At 45.6% G+C, this 27,906-nt stretch overlaps 4 protein-coding genes across 4 annotated transcripts; 2 read left to right on the top strand and 2 right to left on the bottom strand.

Moving 5' to 3' along the window:
* Window positions 1-5,429: 5,429 nt before the first annotated feature.
* LOC4336447 (UDP-glycosyltransferase 82A1) lies at window positions 5,430-12,411 on the top strand. The gene is made up of 2 exons (XM_015780295.3): window positions 5,430-6,098; window positions 11,149-12,411. The coding sequence occupies exons 1-2, from the start codon at window positions 5,555-5,557 to the stop codon at window positions 12,210-12,212; spliced, it is 1,608 nt and encodes a 535-aa protein (XP_015635781.1). The 5' UTR covers window positions 5,430-5,554; the 3' UTR covers window positions 12,213-12,411.
* Window positions 12,412-12,969: 558 nt separating this feature from the next.
* Window positions 12,970-14,899, top strand: LOC4336446 (large ribosomal RNA subunit accumulation protein YCED homolog 2, chloroplastic). The gene is made up of 7 exons (XM_015780296.3): window positions 12,970-13,345; window positions 13,477-13,668; window positions 13,770-13,859; window positions 13,982-14,068; window positions 14,179-14,259; window positions 14,344-14,389; window positions 14,481-14,899. The coding sequence occupies exons 1-7, from the start codon at window positions 13,139-13,141 to the stop codon at window positions 14,564-14,566; spliced, it is 789 nt and encodes a 262-aa protein (XP_015635782.1). The 5' UTR covers window positions 12,970-13,138; the 3' UTR covers window positions 14,567-14,899.
* Window positions 14,900-15,980: 1,081 nt separating this feature from the next.
* Window positions 15,981-20,131, bottom strand: LOC4336445 (probable metal-nicotianamine transporter YSL11). Its single transcript, NM_001419678.1, has 6 exons — window positions 18,611-20,131; window positions 17,976-18,139; window positions 17,789-17,886; window positions 17,564-17,698; window positions 17,287-17,476; window positions 15,981-17,201 (listed from the first exon to the last, which is right to left on the bottom strand). The coding sequence occupies exons 1-6, from the start codon at window positions 19,053-19,055 to the stop codon at window positions 16,095-16,097; spliced, it is 2,139 nt and encodes a 712-aa protein (NP_001406607.1). The 5' UTR covers window positions 19,056-20,131; the 3' UTR covers window positions 15,981-16,094.
* Window positions 20,132-20,348: 217 nt separating this feature from the next.
* On the bottom strand, window positions 20,349-25,146 carry LOC4336442 (probable metal-nicotianamine transporter YSL12). Its single transcript, NM_001419677.1, has 6 exons — window positions 24,560-25,146; window positions 23,058-23,221; window positions 22,884-22,981; window positions 22,639-22,773; window positions 22,098-22,287; window positions 20,349-21,997 (listed from the first exon to the last, which is right to left on the bottom strand). The coding sequence occupies exons 1-6, from the start codon at window positions 25,020-25,022 to the stop codon at window positions 20,894-20,896; spliced, it is 2,154 nt and encodes a 717-aa protein (NP_001406606.1). The 5' UTR covers window positions 25,023-25,146; the 3' UTR covers window positions 20,349-20,893.
* Between the last annotated feature and the right edge of the window lie 2,760 nt (window positions 25,147-27,906).

Below are 27,906 nucleotides of genomic sequence, written 5' to 3'. Positions count from 1 at the left end.
CAGTCGGCAGCAACTGAAGAAACAAGGTGCTGCGACACCTGTAATGGGCCTATGGGCTTGTAACTTCATTTGGGACCCTGGCCCAGGTGGGGCCTATGTGGGGTGCGCCCCAAGCTGGTGGAGCACGACCCTAGGCACCCCTAGGTCGTCCTCCCATCCCTATATATAGCTAGTTACCCCTTCAGGGTTTCTGGGGTTTTGATAGATTAAAGTTTAGCCATTGCTACTTGCTTGCAGCGCGCGTGTCAGCTAGACCGTCCGTCTGCTTGTTCTTTGGAACCCCAACTTATCATTCGTATTTAACTCCTATTTGCAATTCAGATTGCTTTTATCTTGTTCTTGCTTGTTTCTTCGATTTGCTTGCAGGAATAAGGTTGATTTGCACCGGCAAGATCAACAACCCACGGAGAGGTGTATCGATCGCTAAGGCGCAACACAACGTCTCGTACGATTGTAGTCGGATCGTCAACGTTTCTCCCAAATCGTAGTTATCACAACTCACCGAAAGATCGGGCCAACAACAACCTTGAGTGTCGAGAGGAACTCAGGGTCCATCACAAGTCCCCTTCCCCTCTTTCGCGCCAAGCAGGCCGTGCTCCAACCCCGGCTGGGCCTACTCCCCTAATCAAGAGTCCACCTTTGGTTTGCAGATGTCGCACAGTCTAGATTTCATTAGTTGGAATGTGAGGGGGCTCAATTCGCCAGCACGCTGCAACACGGTCCACGAGATGATGTTGGATACAAAGTGCAACCTAGCATGCCTCCAAGAGACGAAACTTCAGAACATCGATGACGGCCTCGCCCGCTTCCTGGGTGGCTACAAATTGGATATCTTTGCCTTCAAACCGGCCACGGGCACGAGAGGGGGAATTCTTATCCTTTGGAACAGTGCTACCCTCGTCCTACAAGATATTCGAATCAGCCGCTTTTCGATCTCAGCACAAGTAACGGTCCCACTCACAGGGGCTACCTTCCTTATGACCGGAGTGTACGGGCCCACGAGACACCGGCTTAAGGATTCCTTCCTTAGGCACATAAGGCGGCTAAAGCCCAATGCTGGCGAAGGGTGGCTCCTATTCGGGGATTTCAACATAATCTACCGAGCAAGGGACAAAAACAATGGCAACCTTAATCTAGCTCGCATGAGGCGCTTTCGAGCGACAATCGATCGATGTGAACTCCACGAGATCCCCTTGCAAAATAGGAGATTCACCTGGAGTAATGAGCGTCAATGGCCCACTCTAGTGAAGCTTGATCGTTGTTTCTGCAATGAGAACTGGGATCTCGCCTTCCATCACCATGTCCTGCATGCCCTCCCAACAGGGCCGTCAGACCACTGCCCTCTCGTTCTTTCAAATCCCGCTGCCCCGCGCAAGCCGCGCACCTTTAGATTTGAGAACTTTTGGACATGCATTCCGGGTTTCAAGGATATGGTCAAGGTTAGTTGGACCCAGCCTTCCCCGCACACAGAGCCAATGCACCGCCTAAATCACAAGCTACAGCGCACAGCTTCTTGCATTAAAACCTGGGCTAAAAGTCTATTCACGGAGGCGAAAATTCAGTTTCACATGGCACTCGATGTCATTCAGCGGCTTGATGTGGCCCAGGAACACAGAGATCTCTCTGGCCCGGAATTGCGGCTGAGAGCAGCACTAAAGCGCAAAACTCTGACTCTCGCCACGATAGAGAGGGAAAGGAAAAGACAGGCTTCCAGGTTGACTCATATCCGTGAAGGGGAGGCAAACACAAAGTTTTTTCATCTCAGGGTGAATACGCGTAGGAGGAAGAATAGTATTCAAAGGCTCCGCAAAGAAAATGGCTGGGCAGTCACTCACGATGAGAAAGAAATGACCATCCTTGACCACTTCGCCCATTTAATGGGTCGGCCGGGGCCGAGGACAAATGAGCTCAACTGGGAAGCTCTAGACATCCAGCCTTTCGACCTCTCTACCTTGGAAGAGCCTTTCTCGGAGCAGGAGATCCACAGGGCTATCAAAGAGATGCCAGTTGACAAATCGCCAGGGCCGGATGGTTACACTGGTATCTTCTTTAAAAGTTGTTGGGATATCGTCAAGGAGGATGTTTCCCTTGTCTTCAATTCCATCTTCAACCTCCGCTGCGCCAGCTTGGGCCTCCTGAACTTAGCGAATATTGTGTTGATCCCGAAGAAGGAAGGGGCGGAGAGTGTTTCGGACTACAGGCCGATTAGTCTAATCCATAGCATAGCCAAAATCTTCTCCAAGCTGCTGGCGTTGCGGCTGAGGCCCCACATGCGCTCCTTGGTCTCCATCAACCAAAGCGCCTTCATCAAGGGAAGAAGCATTCATGACAACTTCCTCTTTGTGAGGAACATGGCCAGAAGATTTCACCGTACGAATCGGCCGATGCTCCTCTTCAAGCTCGACATCACGAAAGCATTTGATTCTATTCGTTGGGACTACTTGATGGCCCTTTTGCAACGCCTAGGCTTCCCTGTAAAATGGAGATACTGGCTAGGTGCCCTCCTCTACACATCTACCTCGCAAGTTCTTCTCAACGGCATCCCTGGTCAAAGAATCACGCATGGGAGAGGACTTCGGCAGGGAGACCCGTTGTCTCCGCTCCTTTTTGTCTTAGCAATCAACCCTCTCCAACGTCTCCTTACAAAGGCAACAGACCTGGGTTCGCTCTCTAAGCTTCGAGGCATAATGCCTCGCCTGAGAACATCTATGTATGCAGATGACGCTGCCATTTTCGTCAATCCCACAAGAGGGGATGTCCAAGCGCTCACGGAAATCCTGCAACGTTTCGGCACGGCCACTGGACTCGTTACCAACTTCCAAAAATCTCAAGTCGCGGCCATCAAATGCAATAACATTGATTTGGACGACATCTTAGAGGGAGTCCCAGCAGTGAGAGCATGCTTCCCGATCAAATACCTAGGACTCCCCCTAATCCTCGGGCGGATGCGAAAGGTGGACGTGCAGCACATCTTTGATAAGATCACAGGGCGTATAACGGGATGGAGAGGCAAAAACATGGGACTTGCCGGGAGGTCCACACTTGTAAAATCAGTGCTAACGGCGCAGCCAATCTACTTATTGACCGCTCTGAAAACTTCAAAGGAAGCCTTGGAGTGCCTAGACAAGCAGCGGCGACGTTTTCTCTAGGCTGGCACGGGGGACATCACGGGTGGAAAATGCAAAGTCAATTGGACAAAGACGTGTCTGCCAACTAGGCAAGGAGGCCTCGGGGTCCTGAACCTAGAAAAATTCATGAGAGCCCTGCGTCTACGCTGGTTGTGGCATGAATGGAAGGACCCAAACAAGCCATGGGTTGGTCTCGAGGTCCCCTGCGACGAAGTAGACAAGAGCTTGTTTGCCGCATCCACTAAGATAACCATTGGTGATGGGAATATAGCGCGATTCTGGGACTCTGCGTGGATCGATGGGAGAAGACCAAAGGACCTCATGCCCCTAGTATACGCAATTTCTAAGAAGAGGAAAAAGACCCTGCGCCAAGGAAAGGAGAATGATGCCTGGGTAGGTGATTTGGCACTGGAGACAAACCCAGTAATTACAGTGCCCCTTGTGGAGCAGCTGGTTGCCCTATGGACTGCAATCCGCAATGTGCAGTTAGAAGAAGAAGAGTCAGACCAAATCGCCTGGAAGTTCACTCCTCATGGGCACTACTCGGCTTCATCGGCCTACAAAGCGCAGTGTGTTGGCGCGCCTGACACAACTTTTGACTCCTTGATCTGGAAGGTCTGGGCGCCCGGAAAATGCAAACTCCACGCTTGGCTTATCATACAGAATAGGGTTTGGACCTCTGACCGGCTTGCGACCAGGGGTTGGCAAAATAATGGCAGGTGCCCTCTCTGCAGAAGAGAAGATGAAACGGCTTTGCACCTCGTCGCCGAGTGCAAGTATACGAGACGCATTTGGAACCTCGTTGTGACATGGGTAGGGTTCCACCAGCTAGAACCCCGACGCTGGGGGTGGCGCAATCGGTCAAAGATTGGTGGGAAATGCTGGCCTCTGTGTCTGGCGTCCCCAAGAAGGGACTCCGCACCCTGATTCTACTCATCGTATTGGAAGTCTGGAAGGAGCGAAATAGGAGGATATTTGATCATAAGGAAGCCGCAACCTCATATCTCCTTTCAAAGATAAAAGAAGAGGCTGGCATGTGGGCCTTGGCAGGCGCCAAGCGTCTTGGAGAGATCATCCCGCAATTTGTATAGTGTACAGCTTTCCTTGTTTTTTGCTTTTTCTTTACCCCTATGGGTTGTATTTTTCTCCTGCTATATTCAATGAATAAGCACATCCTTGTGCTGGTTCCTTTCAAAAAAAAAAAGGTAGCATTACATTTGCACCATTTGAAATGTCTTAAAATAACTTGTGCAATGTTTACTTCACATTTTACTTCTTCTGAACTATATCTTTAAAATAGAATACTAGTATTATTGTTGCAAAATTTAGTTTGGCCTTAACCAAGACATTCCAGTCCATCCTGTTTTCAACTGCTCAGTTAATTACTTTGATGTGTTATTTAAGAAAGCGATTACTTGCCACTACACGCGATAGAAAATGAAATGATTTGCTTAACACTTATAGAGGTATTCTCACCATCTCATAAAAAGGGGATCATTACACCTCATCCATGGCACCAAATAAAAAATGATTTGCAATATTCACCTCTTACCTTTTCTTAAAAAAAAAAAACAACCAAATGGAAAACTGGATAGCCACATCCTTGACAATGTGAATGGCTATGTCCCATCCATCCATTCTTGACATGAACCGAACATACCCCACAACATCCAAAATGGCTACATGATTGACAAGCTACATAGTAACAACTCTTCTATAAATTCTACAAGCCTTTGCTGAGACATTACAATTTTTCAATCATTATGGTTCGAACCATAATCTAATCAAGTTTTTTTTCTCTCACCTTTCTTGTTCAATTTGAAGACTACACTGATAACATATATAACAGAGGAATACATTTTGCTCAGTAGAAAAATTCACACCAACATTGCACAAGTCGATCGACTTGAATTCCTGCACATGAGTCACATGCGGAACAAATTCCACTAAGATCGAAAAAGCGACCAGTACTACATGAAAGCTCGAAAGGCGCCTTTACTCCTTTACCATGTCGTTTTTTTACTCCAAGTTCGACAAAACTTGGAAACAAACCTGGCTGCCACACGGGGTGTACAGTGTACTACGTACATGAACCGAATTGACACACAGTGCACGCACTCGATGCGTGACAACGAACCTGTTCCCCAAGTGGCGAAGCGTGAACCCCTCCCTCGATATGGAAGGGGAAAAGAAAACGTGCAACCAAAACAAATAGAAGGAAAAGTGACAAAGCCAGCGTGGAAGTGGCAGCACAGCAGCGAAGCTGACCCAACCGCAACAGCTATAAAATCCGCACATATGAGTACGCCTTCGTCGGCTCAGCTCGATCGCCTGATACGCCCAAATTAAACCACGGAGAATAACTCTTACAAAGGAGCAGAGTAGCGTTTGATTTGCAGCCGCAAAACGATCGAGACGTCAGCAGCATGGGAGCCGAGGTTATCCAGCAGCAGCCGGCGGTGCTTCTCGTGCCGTTCCCCGCGCAGGGTCACGTCACGCCCATGCTTAACCTGGCGCGCGCCCTCGCCGCGCACGGCGTCGCGGCCACGGTCGCCGTGCCGGACTTCATCCACCGCCGCATCGCCGGCGCCGCCGCCGCCGGCGGCCGCGCGAGGGATAATCAGGCCGTCGGCGGCGGCGTGGAGCTCGCCTCCATTCCGAGCGGCATCCCCCACCTCCCGGCCGGCGAAAGCGGTGGCGGCCGGCACGCCGACGACCAGCCGGGCTTCGGCGCCATCGTGCACGCCATGGAGCACCACATGCCCGAGCAGCTGGAGCGGATGCTGCTGTCGACGGCGGGCCGGGGCCGCGTCGCGTGCCTCGTCGTCGACGTGCTGGCCTCGTGGGCCGTCCCCGTGGCGGAGCGGTGCGGCGTGCCGGCGGCCGGGTTCTGGCCGGCCATGCTCGCCAGCTACCGCGCCGTCGCCGCCATCCCGGAGCTCCTCCGCAAGGGCGTCATCTCAGAGTCCGGTACGATCGATATCGACACTATGCACACCACGCACGCGCGTTATTACAGTTTTAAATACTCTACTACTTGTTTTCCTTACTGATTACTGCACCGGCCACGGCCAGGCCGGCGGCCGCACGTCGTATCACGTTAGAGCCGAGTTGACTCTCGAAACGAAAAGCTTAATTAAGCTCCTCTTAATTCCTCGTCTCTTTGCTTGCATGCATGTCATGCGCCGCCGATGCTGGCGCGTGGCCGGCGTGCTCATCGCATGCGTTTTCTGCAGTTTTCGCGGTAAACACGGGCAAAGCCGGCAGCAAATTAAGCTATAGCTAAGGAAGCTGGCTGATGGATAGTACGATGATGTTTGAGATTCTTTTCATTTGGATCGCGATCCCGAATCATAGGCGGCGATCGATGTTTTAATTATTTAAGCTTAAGTTCATTGATTATTTATTACTAGCTCATGTATTTTATACAGGTGAAGAAGTAGAGAAGCTAGGAGAAACACTGCCGGCCGCAAAGTAGTTTTTTAATATAGTATTTTATCGTTTCATATTATAAGTCATTTTAACTTTTTCTAAATTATATTTTTTACTAAATTTATAAAAAGTATAGCAATATTTTTAACACAAAACAAATAAACTATCAAAATATATTCGATGTTGGGTGTAATGAAACTAATTTGATGCTATATAAGTATTGCTATATTTTTTTTAAACTTGATTAAATTTTTAAGAAGTTTGACTTAAAAAAAAGTTAACATGACTTATAATAAAAAACGAATGGAGTGTTAGAATCTCTATCTCCAGCTATACTGATGTGATCTAACATATCGAGAAAGCTAAAATAGTCGCCATCAGCAAAAAGAACAGCTACTTCCTTTGATAAAATATACTACTTATGTTTAACTCTTTTTTACGATCCTAGATATATCACTTTGACAATGGTTTTTTTACTGGAATAAGGTTTATAAATCTAATAAGTTTACATGATTATGAGAGTACTTTTTAAAATAAATCTATACATATCATTTTTATGTGTTGGGACAAAATATTTAAAATATATTAATAATCAAAATTTAACCAGAAAAAATAAACATCAATTGGAGTAAAAGAGTTCATTTAAGCTAGGAGAATTATATACAGTTTGGGTCAACTTTTATTACCAAAATTTCACTTTTGATCATTGTTTACTCAATCTTTACACTTTGAGCTAGGTGATTTTACATTTGTTGGCAATCTTCCCCACTAACGTGTAGGCCACCCTTTGCAAGAGGCGAGGCTGATTGCGGATAACTTAGAGTAGTCCAAAGTATAAAGACCAATTTAACTAATCCAAAGTGAAAAAAAATGGATGAAGCGTGGTCCAAAATAAATTTTTAGTAATAAAAGATGACATAATATGTAATTTACTCTTAGTGTGGGTTCTAAACTCCGTTTTAGCTTGACTATGCTTTTCAAACTGTTAAATAGTAGCGTGTTTCATGTGAAAACTTTATATATAAAAGCTGATTTTAAAAATTAAATAAATCTATTTTTCAAGTTATTAATTATTGATACTCAATTAATCATATGCTAATCACATCAATTTCTCGTTTTATGTGCAGCTGATCATTCGTTTCAAAAATCACTTTAGAACACGCCCAAAGCATATGTGAGGCTCAGCTTGTACATACTTGATTCTAGACGGTATCTAACATGGAAAATTAGGGGCTCCTTTGGATTCAATGAATTTCGAAGGATTTTGTGGATTATTGAAATCCTTAGAAATTTTTTTCCTATGATGTCCTTCTGTTCATGCTCTTTTGAGAGTAACTATTCCCTCCGTGTTAGAAAAAAAATCTTCATAACTAAAAATACAGTCTATATCTATTTTTTGGGTTTTTCTTAGGACACAGGGATTAGGCGCGATAAGACACTGCATATGCATGTCAGTTCAATCCACGCCATCAAAATAGCAGTTCAAATTGCGTGGTACACAACTTGATCATGAACATCCATTTTGCCATACCCCATACACCATGTGAGGGCTTTTTAGTCTTTGAGGCGCATGATTGGTACGTTCGATCAAGTTGCATATTGCAAAATTAATGTTCTATGTCAGTTGGTGAATAATATCGACTTAAATTAATCACTCAATAGCGTGCTACATGTAGTTTGCTTGTGGCAATACGATTGTCCACGCTTAATAAATCCTTGCAAGTAATTAAGGCTCCCATATGGATCAAGTAGCTAGTACGTTTTTGATAGTTATGCCCAAACATGATTGGGTCGATTTTGCAATATGTTACCTTCAATTGCACGTTCGAACAGCCGGTGGGACCCGCATGATTTCGTTTTCCAGCCAAGTGCTCTGGATCGATCTGATCCATCTGGCCTGTGGCCTGGCATGGCTGGCTCCACATTCCATTTCACTGTTTTTGAAGCATAATAGTACTCCACTCCCTTTTGTTAAAAAAAAAACATACAGGATCTGACGCATACTATAATACTATGAGAATTTAGACATGAGGCATATCTCATACTATTTTTTTTAACAAAAGGAGTAAACCCTCTTTAAAAAAACAATTAAATCTTGTTAAGAATATGGACATGTGCTTGAATCTGCACAAGCATATGTTTAGATTCATAGTTATAATTTAAAATTTTCTAGGATAGAAGAAATAACTGTGGGGTATTTTTAGCTCAATTTTGAACTAGGCGAGATCTCACAAGAGTTGACTTCTCTCTTTCGGCAGACCACATCACATGTGATTGGTTCTCTCTTCCTTCCATAATGCAGTACTTCCAACATCCAAAGGGGATAATAATAACAAATGATTAAGACTTGGTTCATCTGCACATAAAAAAGAATATTAGGAGTACTATCAGCCCTGAGAAAAATATGGGCCAGAGTCTAGAAGACCTCGATTTTCCTTCTCTTTTTTTTTTAAAAAAAAAACTCTCCATTTGATTGACAAAGGAGAGAGTATTGACACCAGTCCCAAAGAACAAGGGAAGCACAGAAAACAACACAAGAAAACTGAAAAAAGAACACCAGAACAAACAACACGCTGGATTTTCCTTGTTTTTATACGTTCAAAATGACTTAACTGTTAATTTGATGGTACTCCTTGATAAGAAATATTAGGAGTAGCTATGACGCTGCATTTTCTTTTACCAAAAATAGTCGGATCGTCATTTTTTACATTGTAAATAACCTACACCCATGTTGTAACTACTACACTGTAAATTTTAAAACTTACACTATAATTACTTCCTCCGTTCTAGATTATAAGTCGTTTTGGATTTGGTCAAAGTCAAACTACTTCAAATTTGACTAAATTTATAGGCAATATAGTAATATTTACAACACCAAATTAGTTTTACTAAATCGATAATTGAATATATTTTTATAATATATTTATCTTGGGTTAAAAATGTTACTATTTTTTTCTACAAATTTGGTCAAACTTGAAACAATTTGACTTTGACCAAAGTCAAAACGACTTAAATGTGAAGCGGATGGAGTATATTGTAAGTTTTATTATTGACATTAAGTTTTTTTTCTACTATATATACCTCAAATATAAGGGATCCTAGTTTCTTTCGAAGAGATTAAGGAGGAAGAAAAAAAAGACAATGATGCTCCTCTATAAATATGATATAGCTAGTGGTGGAGAGATGATTGGGGGTAAAATAGAGAGAAATTTGAACGTGAGGTAATGGATGTGACAAGTAGTATTATAGACTCTCTATATTGAGACACAGTTTGAATATCTTGATCCAATATATTATAGGATAGTGTAGTAATACGCAATGTATAAGAGAATTATGATTAAAAGTAATTTATTATTTACTTGGAAGAGGGGATAGAAGAGATAGAAGCATACTTAATTACATACATATAAGAGAGCAATTACATATGAAAACAATAACTGAAATTAAGTGAAAAATGTGATATCATATTTTTAGAAAGCCCAAAAATATTTATCATTACTTGACTTTCCATGCTAAATCCACATTTGCGGGCCAAACTAAGGTTGTGTTGGGCCAGACGTACCGTCCATGAACACCATCACCCAACTAGTTCAGTGACTTGTAGTCATGCGTGTAGATATCGATCGGGCCGCGGTCGTGCGTACGTATTGCAGGCATGTAGAACTTGAGAAAATCTTCTCGCCTGACTTATCTAGAGCACTTATTATATGTGTTGGTGCCACGCGCGAGGTTTTTCTAAAGGCTAAAGCCGATAGATATATGTATTACCTTTCCTTTGTTGCACGAGTTGTTCGTGCAAATGAACACCAAAAATTGGCCTTGTCAACCACAACTTTTTTCCATATAAGGAGCTCTACAATATAATATTATCCGACAAATGGTATTTGCTAGCTAGTAAAATGTACTAGCATCGTGCAGCACAGGATACACACGCATGCGCTTTGGCACGTTGAAGAGGACGAAGATGAATACTCCCACCGTTTCTAAATATTTGACACCGTTAACTTTTTAGCACATATTTAACCGTTCGTCTTATTCAAAATTTTTTGTGAAATATGTAAAACTATATGTATACATATAAGTATATTTAACAATAAATCAAATGATAGGAAAAGAATTAATAATTACTTAATTTTTTTAATAAGACGAACGGTCAAACATATTTAAAATAGTGAACGAAGTCAAATATTTAGAAATTGAGAGAGTAAATGACTTAGCCAGTACTATCGTACGCGACTAGGCGTGTGAGGTGACGGCAGTTTTGGCAGCCCGACCGGTCGATCGATCACCACGTTGATCGGATGCATGCCTCAGCTGCATGGTATAATGTGGCTGAAAGTTGCACATAGCCTTTTGCATATGCGTCAAGCGTCTATACGATTCGATGCATGGCCCGATCGATCGAGTGATCGTGACTGCATTGCCGAGTGCCGACACGAGTTACGGCGCTTCACGAGACCACTGGAGATCGATCAGAGCTAAGCCTAGGACATCATTTTGTTTGTCGTGTGTGCGCAACTGTTTATATGCACGTGTAGCTGCTTCAATTCACTGAACGGGACGGGGATGTTTGATTTCTGACGTGAAGGTACTCCCGCTGTCTCGTCGAATCAGCTCGACGACAAGGATGGTCGGGAGGAGGAGCAGGTGGTTCGAGGCCTTGGCATCCTCCCGGCGCAGCTCGAGCTGAGCACCAAGGAGCTCCCATGGCTCGTGGGCGACTCGGCTACCCAGCGATCGAGGTTCGCCTTCTGGCTCCAGACGCTGCGCCGCGCCAGGGGCTTCCGCTCTGTCCTCGTCAACTCCTTCCCCGGCGAGGCCGTCACCGGCACTGCCGCCGCCGAGGACGACGACGGGCCGCAGCGGCAGGCCGCCTGCCCTCGCGTTCTTCCCGTCGGGCCGCTGCTTGTGCTCGCCGGATGCAACGTAGAGCGCGCGAAAGGCGCCGGCGACGACGGCGGCGTCGCGGCAACGAATATTAACAACCACCCGCAGCCGTGCAGCAAGAACCCCAGCATGTGGCAGGCGGACTCGACGTGCATCCGCTGGCTGGACGCGCAGCCCGCGGCGTCGGTGGTGTACGTCTCCTTCGGCAGCTGGGTGGGGCCGATCGGCCACGACAAGATCCGCGAGCTCGCGCTCGGGCTCGAGGCCACCGGCCGCCCCTTCCTGTGGGCGATCAAGGACGACCCGTCGTGGCGCGCCGGCCTCCCCGCCGGCTACGCAGGGAGCGTCGCCGGCCGCGGCAAGCTGGTGGACTGGGCGCCGCAGGACGACGTGCTCGGGCACGCGGCCGTCGGGTGCTACCTCACGCACTGCGGCTGGAACTCCACCGTGGAGGCCATCCAGCACGGCGTCCGCATGCTGTGCTGCCCTGTCTCCGGCGACCAGTTCATCAATTGCGCGTACATCACCAGGGTCTGGGAGGTCGGGCTCAAGCTCGGCAGCGTGCGCCGCGACGTCGTACGTGACTGCATCGAGAGGATCATGGGAGGCGCGGAAGGGACGCGCCTGCAGGAGAAGATGGACGCGCTGAGGCAGAGAGCCGTGACGGCCGAGGCCAGGTGCTTGGCGCAGGGGAACCTCAGGTCTTTCGTCAACGAAATCAAGAGAGACCACCCGTTGTTGACGCAGATTTACAACATATTGTAGGATCGGTATTATATATGCTTGGGCAGGCCCGCAGGTGCATGTACATTATTAGATGTACAATTGTACATTGTTAGTATCTTTCTCGTCACCGGTTAAGTGCCTGTTGAAATGCGTACCTTAGTAATCTAGTGGTACTGTATCAAAGAATGCGCGCTCTTATTGAAGGATCGAAGTTAATTCAATGGTTAGGTTCGGATTAGAGTTCGCCAATCAATTGTCGACACGTCGAAATGCTGTGAGCTTGTGAGAGAAAAAAAAACCCGAAGGGTAGTCATCTGAAGGCCGAAATGTGAAAAAGGAAAGGATCTGATCAAGGAGCACCAACGTACAAGTAGCAGGAAAAGTAGCGATGGTAGTGCAGACTGCAGAGCGAGCAGGGGATGGATGGTGACCACCGCAGCCGATGTCCCCCGGTGTGGTGCGTTTTCCATGTGTTCATTTGCATTTTGCAGGCAACTAGGCAAGGGTGTCCTCCCGTTCGAGCGACATGTCTTCGTGGATGCTCAGGATCAAGATGAGAGTTGACAAGTTGTGCTCAGACTTTAGACAAAACTGAAGAAAAAAACAAAAAAAAGACGACAAAAAACTGTAAAATGAAAAATACAGTAAGAGAGAAGATCGGAGTTGGAAGGGTCAAATCGCGAACTCGTCTTCAGGCCCAGCCCATCTTCTAGTTTTTTGGAAGCCCGGTCTGGCTATGGATGGGCCCATCGGCCATTGCATCGAGCTTAAAGACTGGCTCAAGCATATTCGCATCGAAGAGAACACGGCGTGGTTCCTGTACACGAATCCGGCACGCACAAAGCGGTCCAGCGCCACACGTCTCAGGGGCGCCACGGTGGAGGAAACGATAAGCTGATAAGGTAACACAGTAGACACAGTTGCTGGAGCATCTCAGCTTCCAGGAGCGCGAGAGAAAATCGATCATGGCGAGAGCCTGCAGCCCCGCGTTGAGGCTGCAGCTGCCGCCGAACCCGCCGATCACGCCGCAGCTCCCGAGCTGCAGGACTCACTCCGCTGGCGCCAGGTGCAGAGGCTTCGCCGCCGCCCACTCGCAGCCGCCTGCAGCCGGGCGCCCGGACGAGCCTGCCGCGGAGCCGTCACCGAAGCAACCGGAGATCGCGCAGACGCAGGTGCAGACTCTACGTACGTGCGCATCTTGTTCTAGACTGGAACTCCTCCTGAGTTTTCAGTGCTCAAGGAGTTAGAGGTAGAGAGTAGCTCGATCATTCGTCTGATGTGCTGGCTCGCTGCTTGGTTTCAGAACCTCAGGAGGAGCCGCAGGAGGGGGCCGGGGTCGCGGCAGAGCCTCGTGTCCGTCGGGACGTCGTGCGGCGGAGGGGATCAGTGGAGCAGCGACTTCGACCTGACGCTGCGGCAGCTGCACCTAGACGACCTCATCGAAGACGGCCAGAACGACGACGCCGACGTCCTGGTGCACCTCCTAGTTCAGCAGGTAGGTTGATCGAGCAAGCCGCGAGCTAGTGAGATTTAAGTAGGTAAACGGATCAGAATACAGGGCCTGACTGGTAATTGGTGTGTGAGATCTGCTTCCAGCATACTCAGTTTGGAATGTCAATCAAAGGCCGAGTGGTCACGTCCTTCAGCAAAATATGCGATTCCTGCTCCTCGCCGTACTGCGCAAAGGTGCAATTCTCTCGCTTCAAACCTTCTACTAGTATGCAAGTTCTGACAAGCAAGAAACGTTGTTTGGGACACTGTTGCACTTATAGAAAGCATTGAATGGTAGTGTGCTTTTGTTATTGCAGATTGATGAGCAGTTCAACCTCACGGTGCTGTCCTCAACCAGGAAAGAACAGAGTGAGATGCCTGATATTGGAGACAGCGATCCATCTGTACGTCTGTCAGTTTCATACTTTCAGCGAACAGCAACATAAAGTTGAAAAACCCAATTATTGTCACTCAACCTTAAAATGTGGCAACTACATCCTCTACTTTTGAGCAGGTTATCTACGTGAGACCAGGTGTAGAGGTTGATCTTGACTCCGTGATCCAAGAGACGATACGGCTAACGGCATCTGCCAAGGTTTTCCCTGACAGCAAGTCGTATTGACCCCTTTTCTTCACGGGCACCTCTTACTGATTAAATTAATTTATGGACGTCATGCAGAGTTCATGCTCAGAGGCATGCGAAAAATCTACTGTCGTATGGCAATGTATGCACTTACCTGAACTAGCTTCAATTTATTTCCAGTTAGTGATGCAGACAGAGATCATTGAAACGCTTTCTCATCTCTGAATCCACAGATGGTGGTAACCAGAAGAAGCGTTACAGCCAACGGTGGTCGAAACTTCTGGACCTGAAGAAAACTCTGGATAAGGCGGCTAACTGAACCACGACGCACATTCATTCAACAGAATGAACACATGCTAGTACAAAATGAGTCAAATGACGCTGGAACCCAAGACGCAGCGGATTGCTCTACCAAAATACAAGTGTTTCTGGCTATATATCTTATATCCGAACAAGGAACGGAGGGTGTAGCAGAGAAACAAGCTGCATCGCAACCCGCTAGCTCTTCGATCTGATCATCTGAATCCTGTGTATAGAACTGTGCCATGTATACGTATAGATGACAATAAACATCACTGGACACGATTAGCCAGTTAGCACACTGTAAATTTTTTGGGGAAAAATGAATCAGAGTTTCTGCCATTTATCCCAATCAACCAAATTTGGGCCGACCAGACCACCTACGTTTCCGTCGTCAGGAAGGCCCAATCAACCCGGCCCATCTCAGCTGCTCCTCACCAGTCACAGCTCACAGGCAGGCCACCGCCCACCGGGGCGACGCGCCGGCGCCGGCGCGCTGATGGGCGATGCAACCATCCCCCGTCCCCCGCCCAAGCTCCAGCCAGCGATCCTCCGCCGATCAGCGCCCATTTCCCTCTCCCACTCGCTTCTCCTCGCATCGCATCCAAGCTGGCTGCGCGCTCTCGGGCAGATTGAAGCAGTGGCGGCGGATGGAGGAAATCCCCAGCGGAAGGGCCGGAGATCCGGAACTCCGGTGGAAGGTGGAAGCACGCTGGAGCGGAGCTGCGGAGGCAAGTACGTTTTGACTCCCTCTAAAAATAGACTACGCACATTATTATTCCCTGCATTTTTTCTATTGCTTGCGTGCAAATGCCCTAGCCCAAATGGAGTTGAAAGATACTCTGAGCCGTCAAAGACCAGATAGGAGGATCGTAAGAGCAAATCTGCAATCTGACTAGATAAGATCGTAAGAGCAAATTTGCAACCTGACCAGTTAAAGATAGTAAGAGCGAAATTGCAGCTTGACTAGATAAGATAGGCAAGATGTATCATAAGAGCAAATTTGCAATCTGATCTGACTAGATAAGATCATAAGACTTAAAGAGCAAATTTGCAAAAACCTTGACTAGATAAGATCATACAGTAAGAGCAAGTTTGCAACCTGACAAAAATAGGATTGATACTTAGATCGTAAGAGTTACAGTTGTGTTTGATTTTTTAGGAGGGAGACTCTCCGTTTTTCTATTATCATAAGCCAGACGGTTCTACAATGAGGTATCTCTCCCGTTTGTTACCCAAGAATAAACAGTTCTTCAAGGTCAGAATGTGTTTAGACTTCTACTACCCGTTTTCATGGTAGAGTGAAATATGCAGTGATAAATCAATTACTATAGTTAAACAATGCTTGTTTTAAGCAAGTTCTTTACCGAGGGAGACAAAAAGCACCAGAGTACCAGACAAGTTCTGTCATGTGCTTGACTACCCATAAATCATATAGTAGTAATAATAAATAGAGAAATGTTCCAAATGATTCCTAAATCTTTACACAGCCACTTATAAACTTCAAAGAGAGAATTCTACACTTTTAGACCAGCTATGACTACTCATTAGTTACCGAGGAATGTATCCACTTTGGCATTGGCAGCCCTTGATAAGAACTTCATGCAAAGCGGAGGATTCACGTTGACAAGAGAAAGAACAGCCTGAGGTAGGGCCCATAGCCCATCACCGCACATCAAGCCCGACGCAACTGCTGGACCGAACGACTGCGCTTCATCTTTGTTCCTCCATTCCCAGAAATAGAGAATTACGCTGCCCATGAACATATCAATGGCGAAGTATGGTCCAAGATAGAAAGGAATTGCTGCTGCCATGGGGATCGGGATGTACTTTGCCACTCTCTCTGGTACCAGGTCTTTTATCAGATTGATGATGAAGGCAGCAACAAAGGCTATGTAGCATAGTGTAAGGCAGTACTTTGGCAATGAGGATAATCCATTGACACCCAGAATCGCCATGTTACGGTACATAATGGTGTAAGGTGCTGGGTAAGCACCATCACTTGCACCGATATTAAAGGATTTGTAGAACAGCCAGAAGACGCAGGGTGCAATAACACACCCCATGGCAGTACCTATCACCTGGCTGACAAACATGGATCTTGGCGAGGCTAAAGTCATATATCCAGTCTTGAAGTCTTGCATAAGATCAGAAGCTGTTCCCACAATGTTCATCATGACACCACAGGCAGCCAGTCCTACAAGCACACCACCATGCGAAGCGCCTGCCCACGCACCAAACACAAATATTGCAAGCTTACCGTAGGTGGTGGCGAGGGACCAATCTGTCAGGCCACTTCCATAGGCATTGCAGAAGGCCATTATAGGTGCAAATATATATGCAATCAATATATAGTACCACTTGAGCTGTGGGATAATGAGAGGGAGGCAACCACTCGTTATAACTGCAAGAACAACATAGCCCCCAATCGCAACTGTCTTGGGAATTTGATCCTTCAGGAATAGTTCATTGCGACGCTTGTCATCAAATGACTCCTCTTCAGTGGCGTTGGCAGGAGTGCCATTGTCGGAGATAGGAAGCGTGTTTGAGTTTTTGTTCTTATACATAACTATGAAGCCTTTGATTGTGTAGCCGAAGACCTTCACAAAGTTGTAAAGGCCATCCCCAAGAATTACTGCTATGGTTATGAACACCTGCATCATTCTTAGCATGTCAGTTTCTGGAGTCTGGACAGCTAGAATGTTTACAAAAGAAAAAAAAAAAGGATCCTACACTAACCTTGTAAGCCTGCAGTCCAAGTAGACTACTTTCTGGAAGTGTCTCGGGGTACCAACTTCCTTTCTTCTTGCTTATGAGTGGCCACATTATGCCCCATGAGATGATGCCACCAATGAGAAGAGACACATTCACGATATAGGGGCAGATCATTCCAACACCAACATAGGTAGGTGAGAAATCAAAATAGAACCTGGAAGATGTGAACAGTTGAATATCAGTAATTTCAAGTGTATATCGACACAGCTGCTGATGCTGAAAGAGATGTAGTCATATCAACCTGTTCTTAAAAGCCTCAAGGCCAAATGTCGGGAAGGAGCTAAACCCGCAGTTGTCCCCAGCAGTGTAGAACCACTGGAAGAAAGCCCAGAGGAAGCTAATCGAAAAGTACTTGCCTAATGTCCGGACTTGTTTCCTGAAACAGTCAACGATTGTATCGTATCAGTGTACTGCTTGTTCTACCTGTTAATCTGTTACAAACAACAAAGGTAGACTTATTGCTTACTTTGCAAGATCAGCACCCTCAGGTGTGTGGAATCCGTTAATAAGGTAAGCAGTTGCAGTGCCACTTGGGTAGGTCAGTTTATAGTCCACAATCATCACCTGATAAGAGAGTTACAGTTGAGTAGCAAGTAGATTTTGACATGCTGTGTGTTAACAATGGGAGTAGAGAAAGGAAGTGAAATAGATACCTTTCGCATGGGCACCAGTGCAAATAGCCCAACAAAACTGACGAGGAACATGAACCCGATGATCCATCCAAGGTGAGGATTCTTGATATTCATCGGATCATTAGCCTCTGTTGCTTGCTTAGCTATGGTCTCGCTCATACCAAACAAGTAACTGCCAAACCCACCTGAACAATTGGAACAGATTATAAATCAAGAAAACTGCTAGACAATTCTATTGATTTTTAGTATCAAACATTCAGTAAAAGCCTGAAAGGAATAACCAAAATTTGCATAGACAGTCCTTCAATTCAGTGGAAAATCTTAATCTATTCGGGACTCGTCTGTTCTCCATGCTGCGCAGTACCCTGAGTTGCGTCTAAAGATCTAATAAAATCGATCGGCGACCCTCCGCTGTTCCTTCAGAAAAATAATCTAAGCTATAACTCTTGATCTATCATCACAGAGACCTGAACACAAGCACATATTGCTAATATCTTTCTTTAGCAGATCTATTTTTCTATATAAAAGAATGTCCCAAAATAGATCCCTGAAAAGTGAAAAGCCAAGATCTTCCCAAACAACCGAATGCACAAAAACCACTTGGTCCGGTGCAACGGAAGTGGAGCAGGAATAAGAGATTGAGTTCGATCTTTTACCGCTGAAGGCGACGCCGTAGGCGGAGACGACGCAGGTCTGGATGACGGTGTTCTCCTGGCGGGTGAAGGGCTGCTTGAGGAAGCCCACCCTCTCGATGGCCGCCGTCCAGAGGCGGACGAGGAAGAAGCCGAGGAGGCTGGCGGAGACGTTGAGCGAGGGGATGACGCCGGTGGTGAGGGACAGCTTCATGACGATGATGTTGAACATGATGGAGAGGAGGAACCCGACCACGAAGGCGCGCACCGTCAGCTGCTCCCTCCACGACGGCACGGGCTTGTCCGCGAACGCCTGCTCCACGGACGGCGCCACCGCCTCCGCCTCCTCCTCCTCCTCCCCCGCATTGCCGCGGGCGGCGGCGGTGGTGTTGCGGCGGCGGAGGAGGCCGCCTGTCTCCGCCGCATCGTAGGCGGCCGAGCTACTGTTGTTGGCGGCGGCCGACGCCATGATCGATCTCTTCTAGCTAGTCCCTCGTCGTCTCAGGGTTTTGCTACGAGAGGACACACGTGGTGGTGTGTGCGGGATTATATGGAGAGGCCGTTTGGATGGAGGTCGACGAGATACGATCTGCCAGCTGCGTCTAGCCAGGTCAGGTGCTGCGCCGTTTGGATTTTCTGTCTATCTCCTGTTGAATCGAATGGCCCAGATTCCTATTACAGCACGTTTGGCTCCCGGTTGCGATCACGGTTTACAGTTCCTGTGGAAACCGGACTTTTCGGACGGGGTCTAAAGCACAAACCGCTCGATTTTTCGGTTAAGTTCAAAAATTATTTAAAATTTTTAACAAGATTTATCTAGATTTCATTGGTTTTTGTCAGTTTATCGACGGGTTCTGTAAAATCCAATGAAACTGCTTGTGAGAGGTTTTGATCCCATATCGAAATTGTGAACCAGGTTGCGATAAACCATCAACTTTTAAACTATTGGGAGATATATATTTTTTTAAAAAAAAAACTATTCGGAGATTAAGAGATATATTTCTTTTTTATCATCCGTTTCCTATTACAGCACGTTTGGATGTTAGGTATTTCCTGCTGGCTTTGTTAAGATAAACCATATAGCGCCACAGATATTGAGGACGTCAGTTTAATTTCCTGTTGGCTGTAAACATTTATAGTCAAGCATCATGGGATATCTTTCCTCGTTATGGACGGTGTAATAGTCACAGGTTGGAATTTGGATGTCAATTGCATTTACTGCTTTCATTCTTTCTTAGGTATATCTTCCGTCTTATAAAAAATAAATTTTAGAATGAATTTAAACAAGTGATTGCCCATATTCATCTTTAGAAGTTGGTTTTTTTAAGGATGGAATAAGTACACTTTGAAATGCATCGTTCACCATATTATTGTCGTAGATTGTTTATTTTTTGAAGGGTAAATCATTTTTTAAAAAATAAACTTAATAAATAGCATAGAATAAGGGGTCTAAACAATATAGAAATATTTTCTTTTTAAATTTTTTTTCCGAACTACACATCAAATAATTCACGGTAATAATCCAATGAATAAACTGAAAAGAACAATCCGGCGTGTTAGAAAATGCTTGCATATAGGGCAGAGCCAAAACAACACTCCTCTGCAAGCTTTCCTTTTTGTGCTGCATGAACGATGGAACTGGGATGCTTGCCTATAAGAGCCAAAGCAGCTCTCCTCCGCAAAGCTTTCCCTTTGTGCTGCTCCCTCTCCACCTGAACCGAATGCATGGCCTTAAACGGTTTAAATGTTAGGTTTCCAGGCTAAGCAAGCTAAGTTAAGGAACCATCTATTATTCTTCTTCGGTTAGAATGTTGTGTTACTCCTGTATTGGCCATGTCTATCCATAATGTTCATACTTTAGAGGTAGTTTATTTCAATCCTCTGTCACACTATTATTTTTTTTCTATAATTTGAAGGATGGCGTATAGTACACTGTCACCCCTAACATTTGGGGCTGTCTGCGTTAAACATTGTGAACTTCAGTAAATAGTAAATACTCCATATGCCACAAAAGAAATTAGTAGTCAAAGTTGATTTGGAGACAGTAGAACGCCACTTACTGATGATTGCAGGAATATATATACAATTACAACACTGGAAATTTGGAATCAAGGATTCAAGGATGATTGTCACACTCCACTAACATATACAGGTGTTCAGAGACAGATTATAGTACAATCCCTAACAGAACATACGATATCCTGATTGCAGGATGATTTTTTTTTTTTGAAACCGAGATTGCAGGATGATGACACAGATGATACAGAGTGGTTGTTCACATTGGCGATGATTTCAGGCTGATCACATCTAGTTACCCAGGAAACCATCCACTTGCGCATTCACCGATCGCGACAGAAACTTCATGCAGATCGGCGGCTTCACCTTGGCGAGGGCAAGGATGGACTGCGGCAATGTCCAGATGCCGTCGCCGCAGATCAAGCCGGAGGCGACCGCCGGCGCGAACGCTTCCGCCTTGGCCTTGTTCACCATCTCCCACACGAAGAGGATGACGGTGCCGATGAACATGTCGATGGCGAAGTAGGAGCCGATGTAGAACGGGATCGCCATCGCCATGGGCAGCGGGATGAACCTCGCCACCTTGCTTGGCGCCAGGTCCCTTGCCAGGTTGATGGCGATCGCCGCGGCGAAGAAGATGTAGCACAGCGTGAGGCAGTGCTTGGGCAGCGAGGAGAAGCCGTCGACGCCGAGGATGGCCATGTTCCGGTACACGATGGCGTACGGCGCCGGGTACTCGGTGCCGCTCACGCCGATGTCGGCGAAGGCCTTGTAGAAGAGCCAGAAGACGCACGGCGCGATGACGCACCCCATCGCCGTGCCGATCACCTGGCTGACGAACATGGACCTCGGCGACGCCAGCGTCAGGTACCCCGTCTTGAAGTCCTGCATCAGGTCGGACGCCGTCGACACGATGCTCATCATCACCCCGCAGGCGGCGAGCCCGACCAGCACGCCGCCGTTCGACGCGCCGGCCCACGCGCCGAAGATGAAGATGGCGAGCTTGCCGTACGTGGACGCGAGCGACCAGTCCGTCAGCCCGGCGCCGTAGGCGTTGCAGAAGGCCAGCACGGGCGCGAAGACGTAGGCGACCAGGATGTAGTACCACTTGAGCTGCGGGAAGATCTGCGGGAGCGTGCCGATCGATACGGCGGCGACGGCGACGTACCCCCCGAACGCGACCGTCTTGGGGATCTGGTCCTTGAGGAAGAGCTCGGTGCGGCGCTCGTCGTCGAAGGAGATGGCTTCAGTGGCCACCATCGGGCTGCCATTGTTGGAGACCGGAAGCGTGCTGTTCTTCTTCATCATCACGACGAAGCCAGCGGTTGTGCGGATGAGCACCTTCACGAAGTTGTACAGGCCGTCTCCAAGAATCAAGGCAATGGATATGAACACCTGCAGTAGTCAGGAACACCACATTAGCTGCTTGGTAACTATCAACTATAGCTGTATAGCAGCAAAAGGGAGGATTTTTTTTTTTTGAATGTTTACTTACCCTGTAGCCTTGCAGTCCATGAAGACTAGTTTCTGAGAGAGAGGCAGCATACCAACTCCCTTTCTTGTTTCTTATCAGGGGCCACATGATTCCCCATGAGAGGATGCCTCCCAATAGAACAGATACGTTCACAATGTGGGGGCAAATCATCCCTACTCCAACATAGGTAGGGGAGAAATCAAAGTAAAACCTGAAAGATGGAATGTGAAATTGTGAAGTTCAGCAAGGTAAGCTGTTCAGTGTTCTAACCAAATACATTCAGAACAGTGTTGGAACAGAATCAAACAAGGATCAAGCACGGATCGAGAGGGGAGGGACCCTCGGGGGTCCTTTCGGAGCCCCTCCGCAGGCACCTGCGGACTCCAGTTCGGAGGATCCTACGGAGCCTTCTTGTCTATAGAAGGAGGAATCCCTATGGGTGAAATTTGGCGAAGTCACTCCCCCAACAAACACTAAGCTATTTTCTAATATTAGACATCTAACACTCAAATGTGTCATCATTCAAACCCAAGATATAGGCATCGAAAATCAATCTTCTTGCCTGTTTTTATAGGCTTGAAGGCCTAATGTAGGGAAGCTCTGGAATCCACAACCATCTCCGGCAGTATAGAACCACTGAAAGAAGCCCCAAACGAAGCTGAACAAAAAGAATTTCCCCAGTTCCTTTACTTGCTTCCTGAAGCATAAAACTATGTTGTCAGTAACTCTGTTCCACTCATGTCATGCTAATTTACGGCACTAAGGAAATATAGCAGTAGCAAAAAGTAGAACAGTCAGATGGTTTACTTAGCAAGCTTTGCACCCTCTGGGGTGTGGAAGCCATTGATAAGATAAGCTGTTGCCGTGCCACTTGGATAGGTCAGTTTGTAGTCGACAATCATAATCTGAAAAAAAAATCAGTTGATTAGTAAACAGCAATTCTTGCGAATCTGTAAGTCCGAAACAGGTAGAAGACTTTACTTTTCTCAGAGGCACAAGAGCAAGTAGCCCAATAAAACTGACGAGGAAGAGGAATCCAATCATCCACCCGATGTGAGGGTTCTTGACATTCTGAGCATTATTAGCCTCTGTTGCTTGCTTAGCAATTGTTTCACTCATACCAAACAAGTATGTGCCAAACCCACCTGATCATTTGGGACGAGTCAGTACTCCGTACAGTAACATGCTCATTACGTCTCCATACTTAGAAAGGGAAAGTAAAGCAGTGAAGAATGGCACATGAAAATGATCTAGCAGTATCTCGGACCCAATTCATTATCTAAAAAAAAAAATCTCGGACCCAAAAATAACTTAGTTATTGGATTAGTATGGACGGGAAAAAAAGACTGCACTACTAATGATTAATACCAAAGTAGTTTTGGTGGGTGGATAGGAACTAGGAAAGGAATACTAAAAGAATATAATTGATTTATTTGTTGACTGATAGGAGTAATAAGTAAGGAAGTAAAGTGAATTTATTTTCAGAACTTATTTTCAAACAAATTGTAGATCATACACATCAATAACTCAAAAAAGTATGACAAGATTTTCTTAAGTTGGTGTGGTAAATAATTTGATCACTTTAACTTAGATAGTGTGACAACTTTTATTTAGAAATGATGATGAAATGTGGCCGATAACCAACAACCCATAAAAATAAACTGACTGGGTGAGGAGTAGACTTGAAATAATTATATTATGAAAACACCAAAACCGGATAAGATATGGAAGGAGCGATCCATTGTTTATGTTAAGTCAACAGTGTCACATCAGCATTCGTCTACTCAAATATTATTGTGTGTTTCAGCTTGAGGTAATCCTGGATTTGGACATACGGAGTACTGCAATTTGGCTGGACAACGCTGACTGCTGATCACGCTGACGAACACGTGATTAGAAAATTATAAAGTGTAGCGGTATCTTCGAACTACTCCAAAACTTGCTATTTTTTCTAGGTGAGTTCGTACAAACTTTTTAAAATTGTTATGTGTGAGTTTTTTCTTACTGATTTTCGTCAAAAAATCCCAGTGAAAATCTTTGTATATAAGTTCTCATGCAAGAACTGCAAGAACAAAGTGGAGTACTATAGTTCCAACGGAAAACAATGGTGGTATATATATTCTCTTTTTTCGCATCCCCCAACTCTACTTTTAATTCAGTTTTCGAGCCCAAGTACCAAATACTCCTATATGATTAATTGAGTTTTAATTATTATAAACTTAAAAATAAAATTATTTGTATTTTAAAGTAATTTCTATATAAAAAGTTTTGGCACAAAATGCATGCACAATTCAGCAATTTAAAAGACGTGCTAACAAAAACTAAGATAAAATCTAAATATTAATCAGAAAAGAGCGCTAGCCAAGATGAAAAGCGTGTTTATTATTGATGCAATCAGAGTGATGTAGCCTACTGGAGTCTCGAGGTGACCCCCAGAAATGGAAGTAGTAGCTACGTTGACTTTGAAGATCTTACGGTCTTACCGCTGAAGGCGATGCCGTAGGCGGCGACGACGCAGGTCTGGATGACCGTGTTCTCCTGGCGCGTGAACGGCTGCCGGAGGAGCCCCACCCGCTCGATGGCCGCCGTCCACAGGCGGACGAAGAAGAAGCCGAGGAGGCCGGCGGAGACGTTGAGCGACGGGATGATCCCGGTGGTGAGGTTCAGCTTCATCACGATGATGCTGAACATGATGGAGAGGAAGAAGCTCACCACGAACGCGCGCACCGTCAGCTGCTCCCGCCACGACGGCACCGCCCTGTCCACGAACGCGCGCTCCACCGACGACGGCCCCTCCTCCTCCCCTTCCGCCGCCGCCGCCGCCAGCTGCCGCTCAGTTCCGACGCCGTTGGCATCCTTGCCGGCGCCGTGCCGGTGGCGGAGCGTGCTCGCCTCCACCATCTCCTCGTCGCCGCCGCCGCCGGAGGCGTTCGCGTGCGACGCCATTGCTTGCGTTGCTGCTTGGACCAGTCACCAGTAAGCACGCGCGCGAGAGGCGTTCGCTGTGCGGACACTACGGAGCGAGGTGGTGGTGGGCCGCCGTTGTATTTATCGTGAAATACACTAGTACTACACACCATCCGGTGTGAATCTGAATATCTGATGGTGAAGAAGCGAATGGGCGTGCGTTTACTTGTTGACCGCCCAGAATCCTGATTGGTTGTCAGTGGCTGGCTGGCTGGCTGGCTGATTAATCAATGTATGTCTTGATCGAGTGTATTTATTTTGTGATCGAGCGCTTAGATGAATGATGTTTTCGATGGTCACATTTTTTAGCTAGTAGTAGGATCTTCGTATTCAATGTGATGTTGCAGACGTTGTAGCGTAGTATCCAAGTGGCTATTGTTTTTTAACCTCCTCTTGAGCTTTGTTCCTATTTTGATATCAGTTCTTTGTCATCCTCATCTTTGCCTAATTTTGTACTCCCTCCATACTCGTAAAGGAAGTCGTTTAAGACAATGTTTAAGTCAAACCTTGGAAATATAAATCATGAATAACTCTTAAATTGTTGAATTTGAAAATGTAAAAATTATATGAATAGATTTATCTTTAAAAATACTTTCATAAAAGTATACATATATCACTTTTTAATAAATATTTTTATAGATACAAGAAGTGAAAGTTATGTTTTGAAGACCGTGTCGTTGTTTAAAACGACGTCCTTTATGAGGACGGAGGGAGTAGGGTTATGTGAAAGCGGAGTAACCCATTTCGACACTTCGTATCATCACAGCTTGCATAGCCGGCCTGAATTTGAATCGGCCGCATGCAGGGTTCGTGTTCCGACTTTGATTTTTGATGAAATGCTATGCGCGCGCCATCTGAATCTGCAGAAAGAATGGCTATGTTTTGTGCAGAGCAAAGTCAGACCGAACTTCTATCAGTCCATCACTGAATTCCTCGTTCCTACGACTGTGATCGCACCATGCATGTTCAAGCCGGTTTTTCTGAATGCTGATCCAATCATACAGTCTTCATAAACAAGGGGGGAAGGAAATTGGAAGTATTTGCAGAAACGGACACGCACAATCGTTGACTCGTGGTATATATACAACTCGATTGAATGATCAGAATCTACGTAACAGAGCCGGCAAGACCAAGCTTTGTTCCCTGGTTTTCTAGGGGATTTTGTGTGAAGGCACATGAACGGACAGGCAGCCAGCGTGTGAAAGCAGAACTAATTGAAGCTTAATAGGAATGCAAGCTAAACTAGTGGTGCTGATGGCGAAGTGATCGCTTTGAAATGATGCTATCATGATCCGTGCGGTCGCTATCCTGGTGGTGGTGGAGATTCCTTTTGTTCTGGCGTGAAGGCGTTGCCGAGCTGTATACATACAAGTAGAACGACATGTACAATGGTTAAGATAGGTACTACCTCTAATATTACACATCATTAATACAAGTGCACTCAGGCTTAGTCAGTGGTGGAGCTAGGAATTTTATGAAGCCTGAACAAATTTAAATAAAACGATAAAATCGGTACCCACTTATATAATGTTTATATGCTCATTTTACTGCCAATTGAAGATAAAATAATTTTCTAACAAAAGCATAGTTTAGTTTCATATGCATATAATTTTTCACTTGTTGAAAAACTAAGTTGATCTTGTTATAAAAATGGACGTATATATGCTCATTACTTGAGTGGATCATGTCAATCCATTGTGAAGCAGGCAAGTCACCAACCAGTGGATATGGCCTAATTGCATCATGCAACGTGCTGCAAGGCTAGCTGCCACTACAGATGCTTCTAATTATGTTGAAGTCAGAAAATCGATGGATTTTAACACAAAACAATCACTTGTTCTAATCGGTGGCGCATGCGCGGAGCCTGGGCAGCTGCCCGTGCTGGCCAGGCGGTGAATCCACCGCTGGGCTTAGTGGAAAACCATGCCTGAGTTATCTCTTACTGCCTTCTTTTCATCTACATATCGCAGCAAACTCCACGTAGTTGGTTGAAAAGATGAAGTGCACTCCCTCCATCCTAAAATATAACTTTTAAATGGATAAAACATGTCCAGATTCGTAATACAGATTGTGTTCCATCCGTTTTAAAAGTGGTGTGTGTTGGGTTGGGGGTAGTTGATGGGAGGACTTGAGGAGGCCATCAATTTTTAGAGCTATTTGGTTGGGAGTAAAGTTGGGTAGAATGCTCCTAGGATGTATATTCCTCCAAGATGCAGGTAAGATACTCCATTCGTCCCATAAAAAATAAATCTAGAACTAGATGTAACACATTTTAGTATAATGAATTTGCATAGAAATGTGTTTATATTCTTAGTATTAGAATGTGTCACATCCAGTATTAGTTGATTTTTTATGAGATGAAGGGAGTATATTCTAAAAGTCTGGCGGACCAATTTATTTCATTTCTTTCCTCATTGATATGCGGGACACGTCATCCCATCCTTAAAATTTTGGATCATCCCATTAGAATATAGATACCACCATACTTTTGTGGTTGTCACAACTTATCTAACATTAGTTGTGATAAAGTATGACTGGCAACCAAACACACCTTAACTTGTGAAATTAACGAGCCGGCTCGCGAACTACTCGTTTAGTTTGTTAGGTTCGTTTACACATTTATATTATTTTTATAATTTTAATCCATATTATGGTATATAAACATAATAATAAATACATATAATAAAGAACTCACTTAGATACACATATTTTAACTATAATTAAATGACTAAACACTAGTTAAGTATAACTAAGTGCATGGAAATAGGATGAGTTGGTAATTAAGTAGCACTAGTTTTCTTAATGATAGTAGAAGGATGTAAGTACTCAAAATGTGGAGGTTATATGTCCGCTCATACTCTCT

Source organism: Oryza sativa, chromosome 4 (genome assembly GCF_034140825.1).
Source record: "Oryza sativa Japonica Group chromosome 4, ASM3414082v1".
Taxonomy (NCBI): Eukaryota; Viridiplantae; Streptophyta; class Magnoliopsida; order Poales; family Poaceae; genus Oryza; species Oryza sativa.
Note: the sequence above shows the minus strand (reverse complement) of the source record. Positions and strands in the feature narration are given on the sequence as shown.

Excerpts from the sequence above, each read along its gene's own strand:
- LOC4336447 (XM_015780295.3), top strand. The coding sequence starts at position 5,555 with ATGGGAGCCGAGGTTATCCAGCAGCAGCCGGCGGTGCTTCTCGTGCCG. Across the intron at positions 6,099-11,148 it reads GGGCGTCATCTCAGAGTCCG|GTACTCCCGCTGTCTCGTCG; the intron begins GTACGATCGATA and ends TCTGACGTGAAG.
- LOC4336442 (NM_001419677.1), bottom strand. The coding sequence starts at position 25,022 with ATGGCGTCGCACGCGAACGCCTCCGGCGGCGGCGGCGACGAGGAGATG. Across the intron at positions 22,288-22,638 it reads CTTCAAGCCTATAAAAACAG|GTTTTACTTTGATTTCTCCC; the intron begins GCAAGAAGATTG and ends TCCATCTTTCAG. Across the intron at positions 21,998-22,097 it reads ATGGACTGCAAGGCTACAGG|GTGTTCATATCCATTGCCTT; the intron begins GTAAGTAAACAT and ends TGACTACTGCAG.
- LOC4336446 (XM_015780296.3), top strand. The coding sequence starts at position 13,139 with ATGGCGAGAGCCTGCAGCCCCGCGTTGAGGCTGCAGCTGCCGCCGAAC. Across the intron at positions 13,669-13,769 it reads TGCACCTCCTAGTTCAGCAG|CATACTCAGTTTGGAATGTC; the intron begins GTAGGTTGATCG and ends ATCTGCTTCCAG. Across the intron at positions 14,069-14,178 it reads TTGGAGACAGCGATCCATCT|GTTATCTACGTGAGACCAGG; the intron begins GTACGTCTGTCA and ends ACTTTTGAGCAG.
- LOC4336445 (NM_001419678.1), bottom strand. The coding sequence starts at position 19,055 with ATGGCGTCGGCCGCCGCCAACAACAGTAGCTCGGCCGCCTACGATGCG. Across the intron at positions 17,699-17,788 it reads GAGGGTGCTGATCTTGCAAA|GAAACAAGTCCGGACATTAG; the intron begins GTAAGCAATAAG and ends TGACTGTTTCAG. Across the intron at positions 17,477-17,563 it reads CTTGAGGCTTTTAAGAACAG|GTTCTATTTTGATTTCTCAC; the intron begins GTTGATATGACT and ends CACATCTTCCAG.